The sequence below is a fragment of the Periplaneta americana genome, chromosome 12 (genome assembly GCF_040183065.1).
Source record: "Periplaneta americana isolate PAMFEO1 chromosome 12, P.americana_PAMFEO1_priV1, whole genome shotgun sequence".
Classification (NCBI taxonomy): domain Eukaryota; kingdom Metazoa; phylum Arthropoda; class Insecta; order Blattodea; family Blattidae; genus Periplaneta; species Periplaneta americana.
This window is the reverse complement of record NC_091128.1, coordinates 67,985,219-68,010,398: the sequence shown is the minus strand read 5'-3', so window position 1 is coordinate 68,010,398 and position 25,180 is coordinate 67,985,219. Positions and strand designations below refer to the sequence as shown.

At 35.9% G+C, this 25,180-nt stretch overlaps 1 protein-coding gene across 4 annotated transcripts in view; it reads right to left on the bottom strand.

The window, feature by feature from the left end:
- Positions 1–25,180, bottom strand: part of PNUTS (Phosphatase 1 nuclear targeting subunit) — a 199,198-nt gene that overhangs the window by 68,778 nt on the left and 105,240 nt on the right. For all 4 annotated transcript variants that reach the window (XM_069841469.1, XM_069841472.1, XM_069841470.1 and 1 more), the window contains 3 exons: positions 6,936–7,022; positions 6,591–6,778; positions 4,378–5,931 (listed from right to left, as the gene is read on the bottom strand). In XM_069841469.1, the coding sequence (XP_069697570.1) occupies positions 4,378–5,931; positions 6,591–6,778; positions 6,936–7,022 (1,829 nt within the window). The remainder of the gene's footprint in view (positions 1–4,377; positions 5,932–6,590; positions 6,779–6,935; positions 7,023–25,180) is intronic.

Below are 25,180 nucleotides of genomic sequence, written 5' to 3'. Positions count from 1 at the left end.
AGATGTAAAGCTAATGTTGCATTTCACCTTTACAGAACTCTGATCACGTAATCACAGAATTCTTTCCACCTTTGAGATTTGCTCACACTTACCAGAATCGAATCTAAGTTAAGTGCCTTCTTTAGCCCCCATCTATAAGAATCGAACCGAATGGAACCAAACCATACAAATAGCTACAGTTTAAAATGGATCGCATAATAGTTTTAGCCCATTTATGTGAAGAGGCAGAAAGGGAAGCATTAAATAACAAAATGAAGGGAAGGAAATATAGAATTCATAACATACCTATTAACTGATTAATATTTCTTCATTCATGTTATTTAAGTCAATTATACGCCAATAAAATGTAACAATACAACTTCAATTCACTAACTAGCAACAATAAAACTGCCAGAATGCATAGGCCCGTTATCCTTGGTTTTCCTAGAAGACTCACGAGAACATACAATCCCAACCGAAACAAAAAAAAAGTTGTTCCGACAACGGATGATTATTCCTGCACATGAATACTTTTAGATTCAATTCCATTCCACGTGTCAGTTTCTGTTATCTTCGATTTAAATACATCAGGAAGGAAAATCATGCTGATTTTGGTTCTGCTAAGTGAGAGCAGACCTTAAAGGGGTAAAGATGGGATAGCAACCACTAAATAAGCTACAGAATCAATGGCAATGGTAATGACTTTGGGCAATTAAAGGAGATCACAACACAAAAATCGAAGTTTAGTTGGAAGTAGATTATGATATATTATGAAATGTAATGCTCTTCTGGTCAAGTGAAACAGGGCGTGCACTATACAAGGAAAACAAAACAGTCAGTGATGTCACAATGTTCCTTCACTCAGTACCTTGTCATGAAAGCACATTATTTTGCAGGGGATTGACAGTTCGTTCACGTATAATATGAAATGGCTTTTTATGGCATAAAACCTTATCAGTTTGAGTTGTCTTCTTCTTCTTCTTCTGGTAATTCAGATGTACGCTTTTCAAAATAGTCAAATATGTTTTTCATTATATTCAGCTTCCATCACCAGATGAGTAGCTTTGTTTCATGATCCAAGAACCTGATGTCTTTGAGTACTGTGTTTTGAACCCTGATTTTTGTTTGTTTAAATTCGAGTTATGGTCAAGAATAGTAACTATGGATCAGAGTAGCATACCACTACAAGAAAAATGAATTCTTTTAGGAGTATATTTCAGGCGAAAGTTGTAATAGCTTTCAAGATTGTCTGTATGAATATAATATTTTGCACCAAAAAATTCTTATTTAGGATAATTTTTTTTCAAAACTGAATAAGAATCACTTTGTGGTTTGAACCAGGCTTTTCTTCTTTTTTCTTGCTCAGTAAGCAGATCATGTTGACATTTTTTCTCCTCGCCACCTTCCATCCATTCATGTTCGTTTTTTTACGCGATGCAACAAAGAAGTGAAATTTTCAATCAATATGGAGGTATTTCCATTAAATGATTTGACTGCCCACCATAAATGATTGTTTATACTCTTCTTCCATTGCTATAATTCAGGGTTCCTTTTTAATTTTTTTTCATTAGAGTTTTAGATAAGTGCCACACATCAAAAGCATGTTCTATATGAGGGTATTGTGTCCTAAGAAAATAACGAACACCCCTATATCTGTTTGAGAGAAACACGTGTATATCACATTTTTCTTCTTTCATGGGTCTATTCAGTAATTCCTCACAAGCTGGCCTCTCCAGTTCTGCTTTGCTTTTACCACTCCCTTCTGTAGTATTTCAAAATCTATTATAGCACCCGTATGTAAGTCATGGCTAAATAAACAACATATTTTGCATAATATCCGAGAGAATCATACTGTCCATCTCCAGCCACCATAAAATGTTTTCCAGAATTCTTTACATTTTATTTTCTCCCATCTCTCATTTTTCCAATGGTGCCTTAATACTGGGGCAATAAATGTTTTCACAATTTGATCAAACAATGTTCTGGACATCATTGCCATGTTCAGTATTCTACATAATGAACGAAACAAATAAATATGATGCTTGTGGTCATTTTCCCACCACTGCACTGGTTGCAAAGGCCAAGAAAACACTTCACCATACTCAGAAACTGTTTTAATATGAAGCATTGTACTATTTGCATAATGTTTAATAGATTTAACCCTATTTCTACATACAGCACAAACTTGAATTAATAATAATAAACCAGTCCATGCTACAATAAAGTAGTCATAATTTTTTTCAACGTCACTCTCTACATCATCATCACCACACTTGCTGTCGCCTTCTTCTTCACAAGTTTCAAGATGAAAACTGTTATCTATGTCATCACCTCACTAACAGACTGCAGCATGGGCAATGAAGAATAATTTCTGAACACTCAGTACCATGTTGTGTGTTGTATTCATGTGTCATTTCTATTATAGTTTTTTCCAGAATAATACTACTTGTTTCATGCATTGCCAATATGTCTCGAACCAGCTCTTTTGTTTTCTTCATTTCATATCTGTCAATACGTGACTGTTTTGAAGGAGATGGACCAGCAATTACTCTTTATTTTTTCAATAGGAATTGCCCCTGATTTTAGTCTGGAACCCTTAAACTTTTCATCTTTCGTTTTTTTTTTTTAAGTTAAGACACCTCAAAATCTTTTTCATTAAAATGTGAGGAACATAACACAACACTAGATGAGGGTGTAAACTGTTTTCTCTTGCAGAACTTTGTCTAGATTTTAAACTTTTTAGGCAACTTACGAACTAACTATAAATTTAACCATCTGCTTACATCAAACTGTTAGTACTAACTGGCCGAAACAATCATGAACAATAAATTAAAGAAACCTCCTAACTGTAATCCAGATGTGATCTGTTAATAACGAAGGAACTTTACTGTTGTTGATACGCAGTAATTAAATAAAATCGGAAAATATTTTATGTTACTTAATTGAATTCACAGTTTCCTGTCCATGGGTTTCTCTTGCTCTTATACTAAAACGAAGGCATTTCTAAACGAAACTTCAGCACTTTCACAAGTTATAAATTAAAAAAATTGCTCTCAGCAGCACAGCACATGGAATATTACGAAAACAAAACATATTTTTGTATTTCAATGCTAAAAACAGTAGGTATACTAGCAACATGATACAGTGGACTTAATTACAGTACTTTTGCGCACCATAATATGTAACTTCTGGTACTGTTCTATAATGCTTGTACACGTAATTTTGTATGCATGGGTTATGTCCACTATTCTTATAAGGTTATAGCTGCCTCATAATCATTATGTTTATATAATGATGATAAGGAGGTAAAACTTCTCTCCTCTCTTTATTGTTTTCACACTTGTAGCACTTTTCCCTTACACTGACATTATGTGGCGGCCGGGTAGCTCAGTTGGTAGAGCAGCTGGCTACAGACTGGAAGGTCTGGGGTTCGATCCCAGGTGGTGACAGGATTTTTTCTTGTTGCCAAACTTTCAGAACGGCCCCGAGGTTCACTCAGCCTCCTATAAAATTGAGTACCAGGTCTTTCCCGGGGGTAAAAGGCGGTCAAAGCGTGGTGCCGACCACACCACCTCATTCTAGTGCCAAGGTCATGGAAAGCATGGGGCTCTACCTCCATGCCCCCCAAGTGCCTTCATGGCATGTTACGGGGATACCTTTACCTTTTTACTGACATGTTTCAACTTTTCAATAATCATAAATCCTCAAAGTTCTGGACTGGTAACAGCGTTGCCAATGTAGCAGTTTTCATGCTAGATTGGATGCATTTTTGTGTTTGTTTAGTTGGTAAAACTTATCAAATTTGTATTGTTGGTACAGGGATTTAGCGGGTTTCTTAACCCTCAAAGCGGCAAAATACTCTATGTTTACACTGATAATATAACCAATTCAACGACTTCTCCACTGTCTCATAGCAGGTTTTCACGAATTGAGTTGGCAACATTGATTGGCAGTGTGACTAATATTACTAAACACACTGACGCGAAACTGGATACTTGAGACTGGGCGAATGTCACTTATGCAGGAGGAATGTACTGGTATATAATCTGGCAAAAACGACAATTAGTAGAATTTCGACGATAATCGAATTTAACAATATAACGGACACCAGTTAGTAGAAATTGCTATGGTCGAAGACGATAGTCGAAGCTCTACTATATAAATATATCTATGACACTTGGGAATTGGAATAACTTCGAGATACCGAAAATTCGAGCAATGAAAGTTCGAGATCATATGAAAAAAAAAATAAAATAAGGAATGTGATTATGCTATTACATTACTAGTGTCACATTACGAAATAATAAAAATGTATTAATTATTCTTAATTTTCATTTCATTTTTGTAAGATAACAACCCCATCCTTTATTTCCCTCCACCGTGTTTACCCATACTTACGTTTAGGTCTCGGAGGTATTAATTTTATGCCTCCAGTCTTCTCGTTCTTCTTTGCATCATCATTGGCTGCATCAGCAATTGTGGGCTTCAGCTTCTTCTCTGGGGGTGTTGACAATTCCTTTGGAGGGGAAGGACGTTTTAAGGATGGAAGTTTAACAGGTTTCTTCTCTATAGGCATAATGGGTTTCTTAATAGGTCTTGCAGGTGGTGGCTTAGCTTCCTCTTCCAACCCTGTTGAACGAAACTTGGAATTGAAAGTCTTCACAGTTTTGGGACGAGCTGCATCCGTCGACTTCCTTGATTCTATGGACATTGAAGGTTTTCTGCTGGTCGGTAGATCTGGAATAGGAGGCCTTCTGATTTCAGGCTTCTTAACTTCCTCATTAGAGACCTTCTTGACGTCTTCTGAAGAGGGTTTCTTAACCTCCTCATTTGGTGAGGGCTTCTTAACATCAGTATTTGACTTCATTTCTTCAGGTTTCGACTTTTTGGGTATCTTTCCCAATTTGCTAATTGCAGGAGGAATCAATTTGGCCAAAGCTGCTTTGTCTTTTTCAGACTGAGCATTACTTTTTTCAGTACTTGTCTTTCTATCCTTAATTTTATTATTTTCTCTTTCCTTACCATTATCCTTTTCCTTCAACTTCTCTTTGTTCTTCTCTTTTGAAGTATCTTTTTCTTTACTCTTTTCCTTACTAGATTCAACTTTAGACTTCTTGTCTTTGTCAGGTGCTTTTGTGTTTTGTTGAACATCTTTAGACTTTTTCTGCACTTCTTTCGATGTTTTTGTTCCGTCACTGTTTGTTTCAGGTTTTTCACTTTTAATCTTCGATTTTGCAACAGGACTTCTTTGTGAATCTGCGCTAATTTTTGTAGGGAGTTCTTCAGCTTCTTTTTTTAGCTCTTCTTTTTTAAGGATCGCATCATTCACCTTGGGTACAAGAACACTACATTTCGACAGTGTTTTAACACTTTCTGCAACAGAAGTCACATTTGAATTATCTGCACTTAACTTTTTATTTGATTTCTCGCCCGCAAACACTTTTGCTAACACTTGTTTCCCATCTCGAATTGTGATCCTATACACCGGTAACTGTCCAATAGGAGCATCCCACGTGCTTGCATCTTCATTTGATTCATCAGAACCATCTTCACTCTTAATCACTAATTTTTGTACTTCAACTTTGGGTTCCAAGTTCTCACTCTTTATTTGCTGAACAGGCTCCTGCTTCACAGGTTGCAATGGTGCTGCTGATTGTGATGGTGGTGGTGGCGGTGATACTGCTGGTGCTTTCTGTACATCTACCTTAGTCTCCTCACTAACACTACTACTAGCCTGCAATCGTTGATTTGCTGGTTCTACCCTGCTTCCCTCCTCTTTCACAGTCACTGTTACACTCACACTATCTGGAGTGGGCACCCTATTGTCTGCCCTAGCTACTTCCACAGCTTTATTTTCTGCATTTGCTATTTGATGTGCCCTTACTGCTTCAGTCTCACCCTTCACTATTTTTAACCACTGCTCCACCAATTTACTTGCAAGTAACTTAACACCTGCAAACAGCATAAATATTCTTAAATTAAAAAATCGAATTTAATTAGGATTTCTATAATAAACCTTCTAACCTTTTATTTGGTCACTAAATGGTTTTCAAAAACATATTTCTGTAAGCACCAGTTTTCCCTCGTTTTCGCCTTTGCTCAAATTGATATACTGTTTCCAACTGTTATGACTGAAATTTCCTTGATAGGAGAACAGATAGTCTTTAGCCAGATTATAATGCAAGTGACAGCGAAGATCACAATAGTATTTCTTCAGGAAAGATATGAAACTTGTCTTCTTTTGTAAATTAGTCAACTTTTCTTTTCAATTCAAGAGACGTATAGATTTGTTAAATATGCGTTACGTAATTATTTTAAGCATTATCTGCAGAAAACACAACTTTATTATCTAATCTTACAAAGATTTATGCAAAAAAAGCTACAACTACTCAACAAATTTTCTCAACTTCTATAGAGAACGGTAAAGAACACACCATATTCTTGAAATACACTTTCCTTCTTTCCCACACTCGACTAAGACTTTTACGACTCAGGAAATCTGGTGGTAACAGCTCACTAAAATTCTAAGTAACATACGTCTTCCAAACGAAAATTATTAATTGTTATAGTCACAGAAGTTTAATGATAGTGTTTTCTTATGCGATACTTACTTTCATTACTGCTTTCTTTAGAAAGGCCTTTAATAAGTTTGGGGCAATTGTTTGTTTTTAATCTTTCTACATCAACTGGACACATCAACAATAATTCTAGCAATTCTTGTATGAGGGGCCAGTTTTTGGCAACAATGGCATCTGATAACCATGTGTGTGTGAGGTTCCAGCCTCCAGCAGCCATAAACCTGAAATATAAGTAAAACATTTGTGGATAAATAAAATGTGAAGGTACACAAGTGAATAAAATGTAGATACACACATCTCTGCCAATACTTGCGTCTAGTTATACATTACTAATAATGTAACACCATGACAAGCATACCATATGAAATGCATACTTACATGCCTAGGAGATCGGTCTTTGTTGTCTTCAATATTTGTATGTAGATACATTTGCTCACGAGTTTTTTTGAAAACTTCGTCATTAAACTGAAAAGAAATAATCGACATTAATATTTCAATGCACTGAAAGCAACTCACAATACATTAATTTGTTATGAATGTCAAATTAATTCCAAAATTTGGGTGCCTTCAGACTGTATTAGGAATTGGTTGGTATTATTCTCTACTACCTAGATACACAATTTAAAAGAAAGGTTAAGTGTGGAAGGATTAGCATGTTTCAAAAACTTATGTAACAAACACGCATAATACGATTACTACTAACTTGAAATTTTAATATTAATTTTTAAGCGAAACTGAAAGATGAATGGAGACAATAGACTTTAAAAATCTTCAGGAAGGCATATTAGTTAGAAAGCATTAGTAATAGAACTATAATAATTAGAAATATAGCACAATTTGGAAAAATATAGCATTAGTTCCTCAGTTGGTATAATTGCTCTTTCAGAGTCTGGCAACAGTGTGTGTGCTCTATAGAGAATGTCACCTTAAGAAAAAAACATTGTTCTTACGGGTCTTGGCTAGTACCACAGTCTAGTACAGGCATGTCAAAACCCTGCACATTAGAGATGGGAAGTTCGATTCATTTTGAAGAATCGGTTCAGTAAGAACAATTCCCTAAAATGATTCGTTCATTTGATTCACAGATGCTCCAATATAAGTATGAACGAATTACACATTGGATCTTCATTTCTATTCAGCGATACCTTTCATTCTTTACTACAGTATTTACTTCACTTCCACTTTTTGCTTGCTAGATGACAGCACAATGCAGTTCACTGCATTAGTGGTAAATTGACACGGTCGTCCACTGGTTGCAAAGATGTATTAAAAACATAATACTTAAAGAGATAGAGAAATGGGTACCAGTATATAAAATAAGTTTAATATCTCTTACATTATGTGACTGTACTGTAATGTTATAAAGTCATATTTAGACTACATAATCATTAGTAAGTAATGAAAAAGAGATAAAATAATTAAACAGGTCACAGATTTTACAGTTTGAACACCAAAAGGAAGTTGAGAAAATTTTAATAAAACATAAAATCCACGAAAATGTACTTAATTGGTGTGTGTTTTCCCTATCTCTTTTACATTTTTTGTCTAAAAATATTATACAAATGGTACAGTTTATGCGTTATAATATTCACACGTTTTGTTTTTGAATTTTCCTGTAGGCCTAACTTCATATTTTTAAACTTATGGTAGGCTACATTTTCTATATTTCATAAATGGCTGGCGATTTTGTATTATTCTGTTTAGGACAAATATATTTTTTAAGTATGTGATAAGGAATAATAGCTTTCGTATCCATGTGATTAATTTAGACGTATGAATATGAACAAGTCAGACTATATAAGTTTAACTAAGACCATCATAATTGGATTACACTGGAATGGTACCGGTAATTAAAATATAAATAGTTGCTGTAATGCGAACAATTTTATTTTCTACCCGTTTTAAAACATTAATGAAATAGATATTCTACTTTAGCAATTCATTATATCCAAACATGGCATTGATAACTTAAATACATCGTTCTATACGATTAATAACAGGTGATTTTAAGAAAGTTCCTCTACCAGCTACCAGATGTTGCAAATATCGCAGCTTATGAAACAAACACGTCTGTTACTGGGCGGACCTAGACATCTATCTGCTAGTGAGCGGACCGAAATGGAACCTGGATTCAGAAGATACAATGTAGAGAACGATTCATAACGAGTGAGAACCGAGAAGACGTTCGATTCCGCTTTCGATTCAGGAAGGATTCGATTCATTTCGTTTATTGAATCGCTGGTCTCTGTGCAATGTGCAGTTCCTATTCCCCTACTTGGAGGGAGTGAATCGGCTTGGAGGGGAACTCGACAGGGCTGTACATTACCTGCAGTAGCAGAACAGCTTTGGTTTCAGTAATACAGATCAGTACGGATGTGCTCATTGAGCTGTGATTGTGAATGCGCTATGAAAAATAAAGTGAGGAGTCCACAGATATAACGAAGAAGATAAATCACGAATTATATAACGTAACTGTTATGTTTTCCTCAGCCAACAGTAATTATTTTAAAATGAAAGGTTTTCATCATACCATGTGGACCTAATAGCGATGTGAGAAATTAAATCAGATTAGTAAAGTTCTCAAAATATGATACTCGCCAGCTTTTATTTCTTAATTAGTACTCTCACGGCAAGACAAACATGACAATGTTGTTGTTTTGGAGTCTGTACTAACACAGCCATCAATGATTAGACGACTTACAACTTTTATTAAACGAGCAAATGCTGGGTAACTTTCGGTGCTGGACCCCGGACTCATTTCACCGGCATTATCACCTTCATATCATTCAGACGCTAAATAACCTAGATGTTGATACAGCGTCGTAAAATAACGCAATAAAATAAATAAACTTTTATTTGATAAGCTGATAAGTGATGAGAATATTGAGTGAAGAATACATGTGAGGGTCTTGAGATTGTAAGGGAAGGAAGAAAGCAGCTATTTGTAAGGCAGAAAAATTTTCTGGGAAAATAATACATAATGGCGAATTTTCCATCTCACGTTACTATATTATCTTAATATACTTACGTTAATAAATCTTTAAACCTGACATAAAGAAAATGTCCTCGCTTCACAGTTTATGAAGTACTCTTTTAACTCAATTCAGTAACGCTCCCAACTTGCTGATACTTGGTCTCAACGTTTCCCAAATAAACTATATATAAATTTAAATTCAAGCTTAATTTATCCAATTTATTAATAATAATGTGAATTTATATTAATGTACAGGAAGGAAATGATTCCAGTGTAAAAGCCTCACAATGTCCTATTGCATGTAATTGGGAGTAAAATATTTTCTTTAACATTTGTGCACTAATGGTCCCAATAATGCTTGACGAACAATGAAAGAGTATTACTTTGAAATAATCAGTACCTACTACGTAAAATGAAATACTGTGTTCGTTTTTTGTTGTTTCGAAATTACTGCAATATTTATATTTTCTTCAAATACTTTATACAAATCATGTAAATAAATGATTCTTTACAAACGACTGCTTTGTGAATTGTAACTGAGTAAGTATATTGTTTCTTGTGTTACAATTATTGTCAAATATAGACTCTGACAATAATTGTGTTTTTTTTCCTTCTGCTAAGTGTGTTTATAATGTCCATATGTCAATTTAATTGAACACTAGAACCGCAGAATAGATTCTTGTACATCCCTCCGGCTAAGAACTGGTAAGAGCAACACGTGAATGACGCAATCTGCACAGACCGGCGTTCCGCGCACATACACTGCACTTTCAGTGTCTGATTTTTGACATGCCTGGTCTAGTATATACAGTCACGAAGCTCAATAGTTGCTAACCACTAGGATCGCTAATATCGCCTCATTACAGACAATGCGAAATAGTATCGGCACAGTCAATTGTTCCTAGCACCCTCACAACTCAAGCTTCGTGACTGTTTATACCAGGCTGTGCTAGTACACTGTTGCCGCAAGTGCCTCTGTTAGTAGAACGAGTGAGGTATAGTATCTCTATCTCACTCTCTTCCTAATACGTACAGCGTTCTAGCCGGTAGGCGACTAGGAGTGCACGATTCCACAGCTAGAAGATGGGTGAGATTATCCAGAGAAGGAATTGAACATCGTCAACCAGGTTCTGGTAGAAGACGTGTTTCAACTCGTGCACAGGACGCTGCTTTAGTTGCAGAAGTAGAAGCGAACCCGTATCAATCTGCTTATTCAATTAATGTAAATGCCCTTTTCCCTGGAACTTCTCGCATTGTCATAAGGCGTCTGCGGGACGTAGGACGTTATCCATGAGTGGCAGCAATGAAAGGGTGCATTACTGATGACCACAGATTATTCCGCCTTGCATTTGCAGAGGAAAATGTTAATTTCGATTGGAATAAGGTAATATTTTCAGACGAAGTTAGTTTTTCCTCTGACAATTACGGGCAGCAAATAGTCTACCATTCACGGGGATCCCGATACGATCCTACGCATGTGGCAACTCGCTTTCGCAGTGGCCGTGTATCTGTTCCATGTTGGGGCTGGATGTCCAGTGACGGCCTGGGTGTTCTATGGCGGCTCGACGGAAATCTTGATGCCCAACAATACAAGGTCTTATTGGAAAATGTTATGCTTCCCTCTGTAAGGATGATATATCCTGATGATGATGAGTTCATATTTCAACAGGATAATCATCGTGTTCACACATGTATCGAGGTCATGAGATGGTTTTCAGAGAGGACATATATCAGACTGATAGAATGGCCTCCCTGTTCACCAGATCTGAATGTCCTAGAAAATGTGTGGTCGGAGGTAAAGAAAACTGTGAACGTGATGATAAATACAATCCACAAAAGATGCACCCTGGAACATTATCGAGGACGCTTGGGACCGTGTATCTTCACGTCGTCAGTACCTGAGACGCCTGATCGCATCCATACCCCGTAGGATGCAGGCGGTTATAGATGAGGAGGGATTACATACCCGGTATTGAATTTTTTGTCTATTTTGATTTTTGTTTATTGGTCTCCGAGATGTATTTCTTTATTTTGTTTAATACAAAGAAAAGGATTATGTTTGTTTATTCCTATCCGAGAAGGATTTCTTTTATTTGTTTATTTTTGTTTATTTCTATCCGAGAAGATTTCGTTTAGTCTCTTTAAATACAAGATATAAGAGAAAGGATTGCTATAATGTATCTAACTTGCCCTTTGTAAATATTTAACTTTATGTTACATATTTCACAATACTGGTTATTATGAGTATACAAGAAGTAAATAATGAGAATGAAAAAACAAAGTATAGACTGAGATTCGAACTCGAAACCTTTCGAATACAAGACCACAATGCTACCGACTACGCTATGCGAGAGAGACGATGCATGTTATATAATCATCATATAGTGGTGGCAGTGGAGTGTTGGAAACATTTACGACAGAAGAAATTCGTCCGCGTGTGTATCATGCTCTGACGAATGCATCCGAAGTCTTCCGATTCGGACATAGAATCTGAAGCACGATCATTCTTTTTTTTTTGTCTAAGAGTGTACATGTTTTAACAGTGTGATATCTTAGCATTAACTGTACCACCCCTACTTGTCTGTTAAGTTTTTCAGCGGAGATGTTCGGCAAGAGAGCGGAGGACTATTCCATCAATTTAGTTGTTAGCCCGTTATTCGTAAATATATGGTAATTTTAGAAGTGTAACACAATTTTAGCACATGAAATCGATCTAGTTCTTAATGAAATTATGTTCTATGAATTAAGTGAAACTAATTAATTCCCAGTTCACAAGAAAAATACTTATAATCAGTTGATGGAACAGCCTCCATATGTTCAATGCTATTTTCTTAAAGTGGAATCCTCTATAGTGACTCAAATCCTAGTGGCCTTGGTCATTGGGTCTCGAGTGTGGCTCTCCTCTCCTGCTTGATGACTCACGTAACTGACGACTGACAGTTCATTTTTGTAACATGTAGGCCCTACGTGTGATCGTGTTATAATTAATAGCTTTTCATCTACTAGTGAACAGCGTATTTTCGTGTTGCAAGTTCATTAGGTACAGATACCCTACGTACAAATCTGCAAGACGAGTTAGAAGAGTTCCGTGAACAATTTCCTTGAATGAGAATTCAAACGCATTCAGGGATTCATAAACTAGTGAATAAATTTAAAATGACAGATTGTGTTGAATAAAATGACTGAAAAATCCTACAAGTGCTAACGGGCGACATTAGTGTACATCTCGAATAATCTTCTAGAATATCCTTAAGAAAACTGATACAGCAATGCGATATTCATTATCCTTCTGTTCCAAGAGCAACAACAAAGTTCAAGTCTTAGAGATCCCACTGCCAGAATCACTTATTGTAATTGGTTTCTTCAATCAGTAGACAATGTGTCTCAAACGCTCAGTTATTGTTGTTTTGGGATGAGCACCAGCTTCAATGTGGTTAAGTCAGATTAACAGTAAAAGACCACTTCACAAAAATCAAGGGTGTCAGGCAGAATATTTCCGATGATCACGAATTCGTATAGGTTCGTTCAAGAGCAATCTGTTGAAGTGAATTAATGGAAAGCCATTTGTTACTTGTGAGGTCGTGTGATTATTTGTCATTGTACTCGTAATATTAGTTCAAAATGAGCAATACAATCCGAAATGCCGCTAAGTGCAAAGTTGCGGTGGTCAATCAGAAACAAAAGACGTGGTCTGTTAACTTTTGGTGTTGTTTCTCTTGCACGGTAACGCAAGCCCTCATACACATTGCACTCTTTGAACTACTTCAGTCATTTCAAGTTGAATTTGGTCCAGTAACCACCGTATACCCCTGACCTGCATCCCGACGATTACTACCTCCTTCAACATCTCAAATATTTCATACAACACAGAGCTTCGTGAATGACAAGGACTGAAACCAGCTATGGTACTGCGCTGGTGCAAACTTTCGACTGTTATGATTACTTAAGTAATGCTTACAAGACATAAACTTAATAAAATATCTTTTATGTTTTTGGTCATTAATTTCGAAACGGCTCCCTGTACACAAGATACAACATACGTATCTCGTACTTAATTCTACCTGCATAAAACTAAACAGTATATTCCACTTACAGGTATTTTGAAATTGACAACTTAAAATTTCACACGTATTTCCAAATTTGTGTTGAAACTACTAGGCCTACATATATTAAAATCAACTTTTTGTATGTCACATATGAATTCGACACAACTTTGCGTATAAAGCAACATATTTAATGCATGCACAGAATATGAAATGAGGAAGCCTGTAACATGAATACACCATTACTTCTTTACAACGTTTCCTAGCAAATCTGATGATTACGCATCTCGACGTAAAATAACGGGTTCTAATAAATTATAAACCTACTTAAAGAGACAAAATGAGTTAATGTTTAATTAAGAATTCTGTACGTCCATGCTGAAATATCCAATCCCATTTCGAAAGTGGCTTTAACACTAAGTACCTGAACTTACGTTATATATTTAAGAAAGTGTACAATTCTCTACAATACAAGGAATTATGATAATAATGTACGTATCCGTGAACAGAAACTAAAAAAACCTTGCAATAACTAACATGTTACAAAGTCTGCGAGTTATCTGCATTTCAAAATCACAAGTTATAAGATAAACATTGTGCAATAAATTGTGCATGTCTTCCTGTCAGTCATCCTTATACATTTATGGAAGAATAATTACGTCTCATTTTATGAAGTGAACATATGCAATGAATCAAATTTTGTTTTCTATTTAAAACATGTCACTAACATGACATATATATTCGCGTTTCGCAATAATTCTTTATTTATTATGTTGCAAATGAAAATACAGGGTCTGGCAGAATGATCTCTCCGATTAGAAACATACTAAATAACAAGAGCAACATAGATCCTATTCAAAAGTTTGTTTTTCCAGCTTACAGAAGAATGTCTGTCAGTTTGACATCACTTTGTTTTAAAGATAATATCGTCCAAATGCTTGCCCTCACGAGCTATACATTCTTCAAAAAGTGACTGTGCTTCCTTCCTAGAAAAAAAAGTACGGCTCTATTATTCCAAATTGTGCAACAGCACACCAAACAGTACCACGCTCGCTGTGGAGGGTCGCTGATGCATTTCTCGAGGGTTTTCTGAGGACTCATATGGAATGCTTTGTTTCTTGACGCAGCCCTACAAATGAAAATGACCTTAGTCATTACTGAGCACAACAGTATCGCCTGGAACAATTTCCAATATGATCTCGCAAGCATCTTGGCGGTTGAGCCAGTCACGTTGCCGAAGTTCCTGAACCACCATAATTTGATAGGGATGAAACTTGATTTCTAGATATAAGATTTGTCTGACACACCGATCAAATACTCCCAATACCAGAGCATGTTTAATGGCTGAATGTCGCCGTGGAGATATGATAACAGCATGCCTCATTGCTGCGATATTCTCGGGAGCCGGAACGTTGCCACATCTATCGGAGACTTCTGTTTGAAAGTTGAACCTTTTGTCTGATATTTATCATCCATTTCAGTAGGGTTTTCTTATAAGGAATTCTTTCGTGTTGACATACTCTAAAATGGCACGAAACTGCACAGCGTTGCAATCACAGTCCCCATTTGTTTTAAAAAGAACTCAACAAAATGCACGATGTTCACCTGTCCACGCCATGATGGTAACTGAAATGCCATGGCTTGCAGGGTTGTCAGATTGTTTTCATAGAAATTCGTAATTATTTCTTTAAAAATCGCTTTTTAAAGGAAAAAAAAAAAAAACGTCCAATACTTTAATTTCACACTCTCCACCTTAGGGAGAGACAAAAATCCTGTTTATTATTATATCTACAACCGATACATCGCAAAGATGTATTTATAATACACGCAACATCTGACGATTCGTTAATAATAATTAATGAAAATGGCACTTCTTTCATATTTTATACTTGCTCCTTTAGGATATTAGTGGCTATGACAGTTATTATTGCAGTGCACTTTGTTCTATGAGGCTGAAGACGTACATTGTACACCCTTTGACATGGAAATTGGTCGCTGTTTAGAGAAAAAGTCCGACCTCGGAATAGCTCGGGTTCTACACTATGTTTACACGCGTGCGTTTTACATAGAGAGATTCGAAGCCCGTTCTTTGGAACTAGGAGAAGAATTCTATCGCTAACCCAAAAAGGCTTCGTAGGGTGTATGTCGTTTTTGTGACGTACACATACGTCGCTGCTACGACTTGACTTTATCCTTTGATCTCGATGCTTATTAATTCCCCGTGTGAATCGCGCGTTACGCCGATCGACACTTCGACAAATTCACATTACAGGAGAGCGACCATTTTCCATGTCAAAGGGTGTACATTCCTACACTTAGACAATTTAAATCAGTAAGTTCCCTTAAATGAACCACATATTTTATCGTGGTATGACTGGCCATAAAACCGCCAATTGAATTTCAAATCTTGTTAATGATTTACCAACTGACAATACATTTTTGAGTTTAGATTGGTAGATGATAGATGCTGAATTTTGCATTTTGATGAATCTGCATGTTGTTTCCAAATCTAATTTTTGTGCTCTTAGTTTCACTCGACAGTTCTTACTGCACTTTTCCCACTTTCCCAAGCAGTTATACAAAATATTAATATCACAAAAAGAAATATTACAATACGCATTGTGAAAGAAGTAATAATGAACTCACTGTTCATAGCCATCTTATCTTGTAAATAATTAAACGCACAATTAAAAACAACTTTTTTAATTGATTCATTTTACGACGCTTTATCAACTGCGATGATTATCTAGCGTTTGAGTGAGAAGGTGATAATGTCAGTGAAATGAGTCCAGGGAAAGCTACCCAACATTTGCTCTTAATGGGTTGACGGAAAACACTGGAAAAAATATCAACTAGTTGACATGTCTCAACTAAAATTTGAACCCGGCCCCACTTGTTTCACCGTCAGACATGCTAACCGTTACTCCATAGCGACGGACAATAGGTTACTTATAACTATTAATGCTGTAATTAACGCTCATACTGACAGCGAACAATACAGTAAAGAAGCTGTTCAACTATAACAAAACTTACAAACTAATTTGTATTTGAATGTAAATTGCAACTTGCACTGGGTCTAGTCTATGCACTAAAGTTTCCTCAGATAAGTGACGTAGTGGGGATGGCAAAACTCTTTCAAATACATGTGGAGGCGTGGTTTAACTTACTGTAGGTGGTGATTCATGTGGGTTTCAATTATCGTATAAGTTATATGAAGAAATAATTGATTTTGAGATCGAAAATCCATGTCATGCCAAATATAGCCTATATATAACATTAGAAAAACATAAGATTTTTTTTAAAATTACAAGAAATTTTCATCCGCCCAAATTTCTATTAGCCCAAAAATTCGCAAATCGCCCGAAGTAAAAATCAGTCGCAAACAGGGCTTCGTAGTAGCCCAATCCGCGATTTTTCGCCAAATCTGGCAACCTTGATGGCTTGTACTGCTCAAAGATACAGTATATGCAACTCAAGCAGTGGTTGCCAAGCATAACTATCAAGAAACCTGTATGGCGGTCAATTCAAACCGGGGAGATCATTCTGCTGGACCCTGTATATCTTTACAATCTATTTTCTTGAAATATTCTTCATAAGTTATACATAAATGAAATCATTTACTCTGTATCTAAATGTGAAGACAAACTTTTTTTTCTGCATTCCACACAGTAGCATATTTATAATTAAACATTTAAAATACTCGCCTTCATTTATAAATAAAGTCCACACCTGTGGAGTAACGGTTAGCACGTCTGGCCGCGAAACGAGGTGGCCCGGGTTCGAATCCCGGTCGGGACAAGTTACCTGGTTGAGGTTTTTGGGGGGTTTTCCCTCAACTAAATTTGAGCAAATGCTGGGTAACTTTCGGTGCTGGACCCCGGACTCATTTCACCGGCATTACTACCTCATTCAGACGCTAAATAACCTTAGATGTTGATACAGCATCGTAAAATAACCTACTTAAATAAAAAATATATAAATAAATATACACTGACACAGCTGTATAACAATGTTGCACATTATTCATGTACAATATGTATCTACATAAATCGCTTTTAGATATTAGAGATACTGCCTAAGGGATTACGGATACTATCTCATAAACAGAGCTCGGATTTCTATGACCTAAAAACATTGGAAATATGCATGCACTTATGCCCTAAATATGCAAGAATGATATCTGCAGTGGCTGGGAACAGTGACATAAGTCAGTTTCCACAAACCGTTTTTGATAATTTATTTATTGACAACTTACACTGGTTTATGTCGATTTGATTTTTTTGTGTATGAATTATTGTAATGGGAGAAATACTTATGTCTCTTTTTCCAAGCGAGCAGATATTCCGTAAGTTGTCAATAAATTATCAAAAAAGGTTTGTGGAAACTGACTAATGTCACTTTTCCCAGGCATTGCAGATATAAAAAACTTGGAAATATAACTCAAAACAAATAAAAATTGTCCAAAAATTACTTAGAAAACATTTTTATTCACTATTCTCCAAAATAGTTTTTATTGGCCATAGTGTACTGTTCAGCCTGTAAAATTTAAATGGGAGAAGAGAGGGATGAAAAATGTCCAACGTTTGTCTTCTGCGTGAAGAATTCTTTTACAGCTATGTAAACAGGGTACCTACTGTTTATGAATTACTATCTGGCAACTGCGGTTTGGAACCTCGCTAAATGTCACATGTTTGGGTGAGGTGAAAGAGCGAAGGTAAGACCGACCAGCAACAATCTGGCCATATTCCCAACATTCTTTAGTTCTTTTGTTTTGATAACTTACTACTGGCGAATCCAGTTACCTTCAAACTTCATTTAATCACAAAATATTTCTAGGAAATCCAAAATAAATAACCAAACGCAAATAAAATCTCTTTCCATTACTGGCACAAAACATATAATACTTTGAAAACTTTCAAAACTATTGTAATATGAGCAAAAATATACATTTATATGACCAATAAAAACTGTGTCATTATGTTCAGAAAAACTAGAAATGTGTTAAATTTAACTTCATTTTGTAGACCAGAATAAAAATGTCATAGAAATCCGAGCTCTACTCATAATGTCAGTTTTGGAGCGAAAGTTTAAAAGGAGTATGCTGTGACAAGAAATTAATCTAATCTTCAAAGTAAAGGCCATTAGATTCTATGGGTTGAGCCACCCGTCAGCGAGGTTTGGTACCAGTTCCTGGTTTTTGATACAAACAATTCGGTGGCACCCATTTCAACAGCCTACAATTTTTCGAAATTTCTTCCATGCAGGAAGTGGGCCATGGATCGGGACAGATGGTAATCTGAAAGGATCACGGCTATATGCCGGGTGTGGCAGCAAATCTATTTTTCCCAATTCCTATGGTTGTTTGAGAGGTATGGGGTCCCGCATTGTCCTGTTGCAAAGCAATTCCACTTCGATCAACTTATGTCGTGTACCTCTCAAAACTTCACGAACTCTTTCTAGCTGTTGAGAATAAAGATTCGCATCGAATGCACGTCCGTTTGGAACGACCTCCCAATGAATCACACTTTCAAAACTACACCATACACACATTACTTTGGGACCGAACCGATTTTAACGACTTTGACAGTCTGGCGGGGATCGAGCTACTGTTTTGAGGTGTCAGGATTGTGGTAACATACACTTTTTCATCACATGTGACAATTCACCTGATAAATTTATCGTCCACGGGATTAACAATAAGTTGATGACATTATCCGCTCTGAGTTGAACCTACTCAGATGTCAATTTATGAGGCAATGTGGCAATGTAACTTTTGAAGCATCTAGTTCTTCTGGCAATCTGGGAGTACTTCTTGTGGATTTTCTTTTAAAACTGTGTGTGTATTCTCATTATTCCATACCTTAGTTAGATCTTCCAGGACGTTATAAATCTTTAATATCTCATTCTCCATTACTGAAACGCTGGAACCATCATTGTGTTACACACTCACAAACGACACCTTCACTCTCTAGTTGATTTTTTCGAGCCGCAGTATGAGGTTTATAATTCTGTTTCCAGTAGAGCTTTAGACGGATTCTAATATCAAACTTTACCTCTTCAATTTTATATCCGTTATATCAACAACTAACGATTGCCATATGCTCGCAATGCACGGTAATAATCATAGCGTCCTGTAAATTGCATTGCCCAATTAAAGAAAATCATTAAAATCTTACAAAACACCAAGCCAGAAAAACCGACATTATTTATGAGCCTACCTAATATTTTGATATTTACTGAAATCGGCAACTGAAAAAAGGCCGGCACACACCAGATAGGCTATTCCATCTCAAATCGACCGAAATATAGAGGAAATTGACCTTGAAATTTGTAAATACAATGAAACTTTTTCTGTCCGTTGACAACTGTGATACAATGCTTTGTGCAAAGGTTGAGGCATCAGAACTTCATAGTGTTTACCTTTGACCACGAAAAAAATATTTTTAAAATATATTGTTAGATTCCGCATTGAAAGTACAAATAAACACATATTTTTTACTGGTGCACCGTTGATAAGAAAGAATTGAAAATATCAAATGAAGAAAATAAATAGTACGCGCGTGAAGTAACCAGCTGATTGTGAGGCGGGAGCTAGCCGAGACAAGCAAGGCCAGGAGACAAACACGTGATTTACGTCTAGTAGCGCATAGCTGGGCTAGCTTCATCACAAGTTTTCATAAACACATGAGTAAAATGACGCCCAACGCTCGCTTATCTTCAGCTCTCGGCCAGTGCGTGCGGTACTGCGCCGTTCAAGTCCAGGCGTGTGAAAATAATTTATTTAATACCCTCGAAACTTATTGCCTAGCCACTAAGCAAACAATGCCGAATCCCTCTTAATAATGCAAGGTTTTTTCTCAAATTTTTTACATTTTTACAAATTGGTAAAAAGCCTAAAATAAAGTAAAATCAGATTATCTGTCTCTTTGTATACAATAAAAATAAGGATTACTTCTTAACAACCAAATGTCAGCTTCAAAATAAGCTCCCGTTCAATGTTCTGCAGTAAATGGTTCCAGAGTTCTGAGAGCTGAAAGAGGCTTGTTTTTACAAAATACGCTAAATTTGTCGCTCAATAGTACGAAAATCGTTTGACATTCGATAGTATATTTTTGAAAATGCACTGTCCTCAGCGCCTTGTATAAATAGGGAAAAATTAGAGTATTAAAAAATGCGAGGTTTTTTACTGATCGATTTCATATGGAATAGCCCGGATGCTATAATAATGCTTCATCAGAGACATTTTCTGCAAGATGGTCAAAAAAGATGAATCCAGAGGGATTGTTGTTAACTGCATGGGCTTTAAAACAAGCGGAAGAACTGGATTCAAGAAATTAATAATCGAAGGGAGAAACTCGGGAAATTCCATCATTCCATATCGCGACCAAGAAAATTATGAGGGAAAGTTTCAACAACACTTTCTTTTAACAATATCATTTCCTCATCTCTGTTCTATTTCCGTAGTGCGGTAATGTAATTTCTTACGAAACCAACTGTACTCTCACAATGCCATTCCACCCTATGGGTCATTACGTCATGTATACTCCGTGCGTTCCAAACTGAAGTCTAGCGAATCGGTGACCCTAGGCCGCAAGTCTGCTAAATGAGGAATCATAGGCAAATAAAGGTTGGTAGAGAAAATAAAGTCAATTAGTATGCGACGACGAGCATCAATCCAAACAAAAAACCCCATATAGCTAAAGAAGATCCATATAATAATAAAATCGGATAATGAGTGCGTTTCCTATTTTTTTTTTTGTTAAATATCTTTTGCAGTGAAGTAGCACTGTTACAGTGTGATACAACTATGTATAGTACAATTTGTTTCCTGAGCTTGCTGCACGGTCAAATGTTCCTAAACAAAGTGCACAGATGAAGCCGCCGGAAGACAGAAGCAACATGGCGGCATCAGTTGAGAAAACGGAGAATCGCGCTGTGATACGGGTTCTGCATTTGCAAAGGAAATCTGAGGAGATCCACGACCAGTTGACCACTGTGTACCAGGAAGTTGGAAAAGCACAATTATAACACCGTTGAATAGAAAAACACTTTCAGTGTGACCAGACAATCCAAGATGAACCTCGAAGTGGACGACCATCTCTCACCGAGGAACGGGGAACTGTGGCACAGGAGAAAGGTTTGAAGCTATTCGGAGAAAAGTTTGAAGCATTTCGGATGGGCATATGCCTATCGAAGCTATTGTTGATGAGGTTCGTATTAACCATGGATCAGTTTTCAACATCCTGACTCCAAGTTAGACGTATATGTTGACGTATATGTCCAATGTCAACTGCCATTATACTAGCAGCGCACTCAGCTGAGTGACTTGTTTGGTCGGGATTCCGCAGTCAGGTCACAAAGGGAAACATTGAAGGAGGAGGGTTCGGTCCGGTGCTGTGGATTGAATTCGGCGTAGCTTAGTGGTCAGAGCGCTTTGTACGTAGAACCAAGGACCCGGGTTCGATCCCCGGCGCCGAAGCGAATTTTTCTCCTCAAATATTAATTGTAAATATCACAGATATTATTCTGTAGGACAAATTAAAAAAAAATCTATAATATTAACAGCTGTAAATTTTAATTGATGATTAATGGCCAATTAAGTTAGTTAACAATAGTTAATTACTTTGAAAGAGCACAAGATGGCAGAAACATTCGGCAACGATAATTTTGAAGATGAAATGCTCTATTTAGAGTATCTAAATCGGCATGAAGGCCAACTTGATTAAATATAATTAGGACACCCAAAGAAACACAAGAAAAAATGTAGAACTACTTCTGCAGAATCAGTCCCCTCATTAGTATTCTTTTTGTAATTTTATTGTTACTAATAAGTAGAGACGAGAATTCCATGCAAATGCATGTTTTCATAGGAATACAGGACATAGCTTAAACATAGTACTTATTCATTTCATTACTTTCCGGTTCCATATATCTGTACTTTTTCTGTGCATATTTGCATGTATTGGCCTTTTTGGGGATAAAAACATGCATAATGCATATTTAAGCAATTTTAGCTTAATCATGCATATAACATACATTATATTAAGTTTAAATGCATGTTTTAATGGTTTTGAGTGGACATCTCAGTTTCTCGATTTTTATGTCACTAAGTTTAGCTTAAGGAATCAGGATTGAAGGAAAATAAAAAGAAAAAAAAACTAAATAACAGAAAAAGGTTCATTCAAGTTTGCACCTATAACTTCTTATAATGTAGAGAGGTCATTCTCTGCCTACAAAAACATACTGACTGACAAACGCAGAAACCAATTTAGAAATGTTGTCAGTTGTTAACTGTGCATAAAAAAGTGAAGTGAAATAAGAAATTTAGAACAAAAATGAAAGTGCATATTTTAATGTATTTTTCGCTTGATCGTGCATGTTTCATAGTTTGAAAGTGCATGAATGCATGCATATTTTGGGATTTTACAGTGCATGAAATTCTCATCTCTACTAATAAGATTAGAAAATTATTTTCTTAAATCTGGACTGAAACCCACCCTCAAAAGACACAAGTGATGTTTTCAATTTTCCATTCACCTTCACATGTACAGTATGTTTTTTTCAATTTTCGTCTTTCAAGCAATTTTGGCAGATGAAAATATCTGCCAGATCCAATTAAATTTTTAAATAGTTCCGAATCACAATGACGAACTCGTATTTGGGATCAATAATTTTAATGATAGTGTTTCGGATGGAAGTTAATGATCTAAAACGAAGCAAAATTATACAATGCTAAATGATTTTCGACATACTGACAACGAAAGCTGTAGTCTGCTGCCTGTATTTACCTGCCTTCATCGCACTGCTTTCATCTTAGCTCCGTTAGCTCAGAGGTTAATGGTAGGAATAGTAAAGGAAAATCACGAGTTCGAAACCTAATTTGTTCCTTTTCTCTAGGTCTATGACTCGTAAAAACAGGATAACGATAAAGCTCGCTGTATTAAAATAAAGAAACAATAATAAAAAAACCGAAATCCCTGTTCCTGTAACTTGAAATATAAGACAAACACGTCCATAAATATATCTATAATTGAAGGGTATGGAGGAAAACAATGGTAACCTTCACTTATAAATTCCTGCGGATGTTTTAGTTAATTTTTTTTGTCATTGTAATACTCTCTCATTAATCGTTTAGTTTTTAGTTTTAGTTCTTTCTTTTTATGATATTTTCATGTTTTATCTTAACTTACATGTAGCTACTGTAATTGGAGCTTGCTCTGTTGTAGTACACATATAAATTAGTGTTGTTGATCGATCAAAATATTTAATCAATTAACTATTTGAATTTAATCGATTAATCGATAGCTTAATCGAGTTTTGATAGAGTTGAAAAAATATTTTAATATACTGTAATACACAATTATTGTTAAATTTAACTTGTGTTCGGTGATAAGCATAACTATTTTAAGTACTTACTAAAATATTTATTATGACGTTTATAATTTATTGTGTCAATTTCTCCGGGAATTTTTGAGACAAACATAAATAACAAAAAGTATGAAGACTCACCTAGTTAATACTGCTTCATCTATGATTTTAAACATGTGAGTGCATTCACATGCTCCGAATTAAGTGTCGCTCTACGTTTAGTAACAATGTTTCCTGCATCACATATGAAGACTCACCTAGTTAATATCGCTTCATCCATGATTTTAAACATGTGAGTGCATTCACATGCTCCGAATTAAGTGCCACGCTACGTTTAGTAACAAAGTTTCCTGCATCACTAAACAAGAAAAACGTTTTTTTCTGTCAAGCACTTCTCCACGATTGTACAATTTGAATCCAAACGTTTCACAGAATTTACCTCTCAAATTCTCATATGTCATAATGGAGTTTACACTTTTCATAAACCACAGAAAACTGATTTTTTTTCTTTATCAAACTAAACACACAACCTTCATAATACAAACTCAGTACAGAACCTGCAACTGCAAAAGAACAGCGGTCGAAACAGAAGATTGGTCCCTATTGTAATCGAATTACCAGATTTTAGAAAGGGAAGAAGGTAGTTACGCTCTCACTTGCACACAGTGTAGACATAGCTATTTCATAAGGGATGAGGGGGACGAATCCCAGAGAAGTATGTATTTCATATGCTAAGAAGATGAGCTGACAACAAGGTGGAAGTTTTCTTGGAAAATCATAAAACCTAGTAAGGGTTTCGCATTGTGTTTCAACTTTCAATAGAGGTAGACTAGGTCACTGTCCTCATATCTCCATCTCTTTCTGAAGTGTCTGTGCAAAGATTTTCCCTACGCTACCTGGTTTACAGTTAAAAGAACAATACTATTGTGCTTTTAAGCAACCAATTTCCGAGAGAGAAACATTGTCGGAATTTTTAGTATGAGTTTGTATTAACAAAATAATAATTAATATCAACTACAACCGATTAATTTTAATCGACTCGATTATTCGATTAAATATTTTTGATCCATTAATCTTATAACAGAAATTGATCGATTAATCGATTAAATCCCATAACACTAATATAAATAAATATACAGAAAGACGGTAGTAAACTTCCACCAAGCTAATGAAATTATAAATTCAATATTATGACGTAGGTCACAGTACAATTATCATCATCACTCTCGAATTCTTAA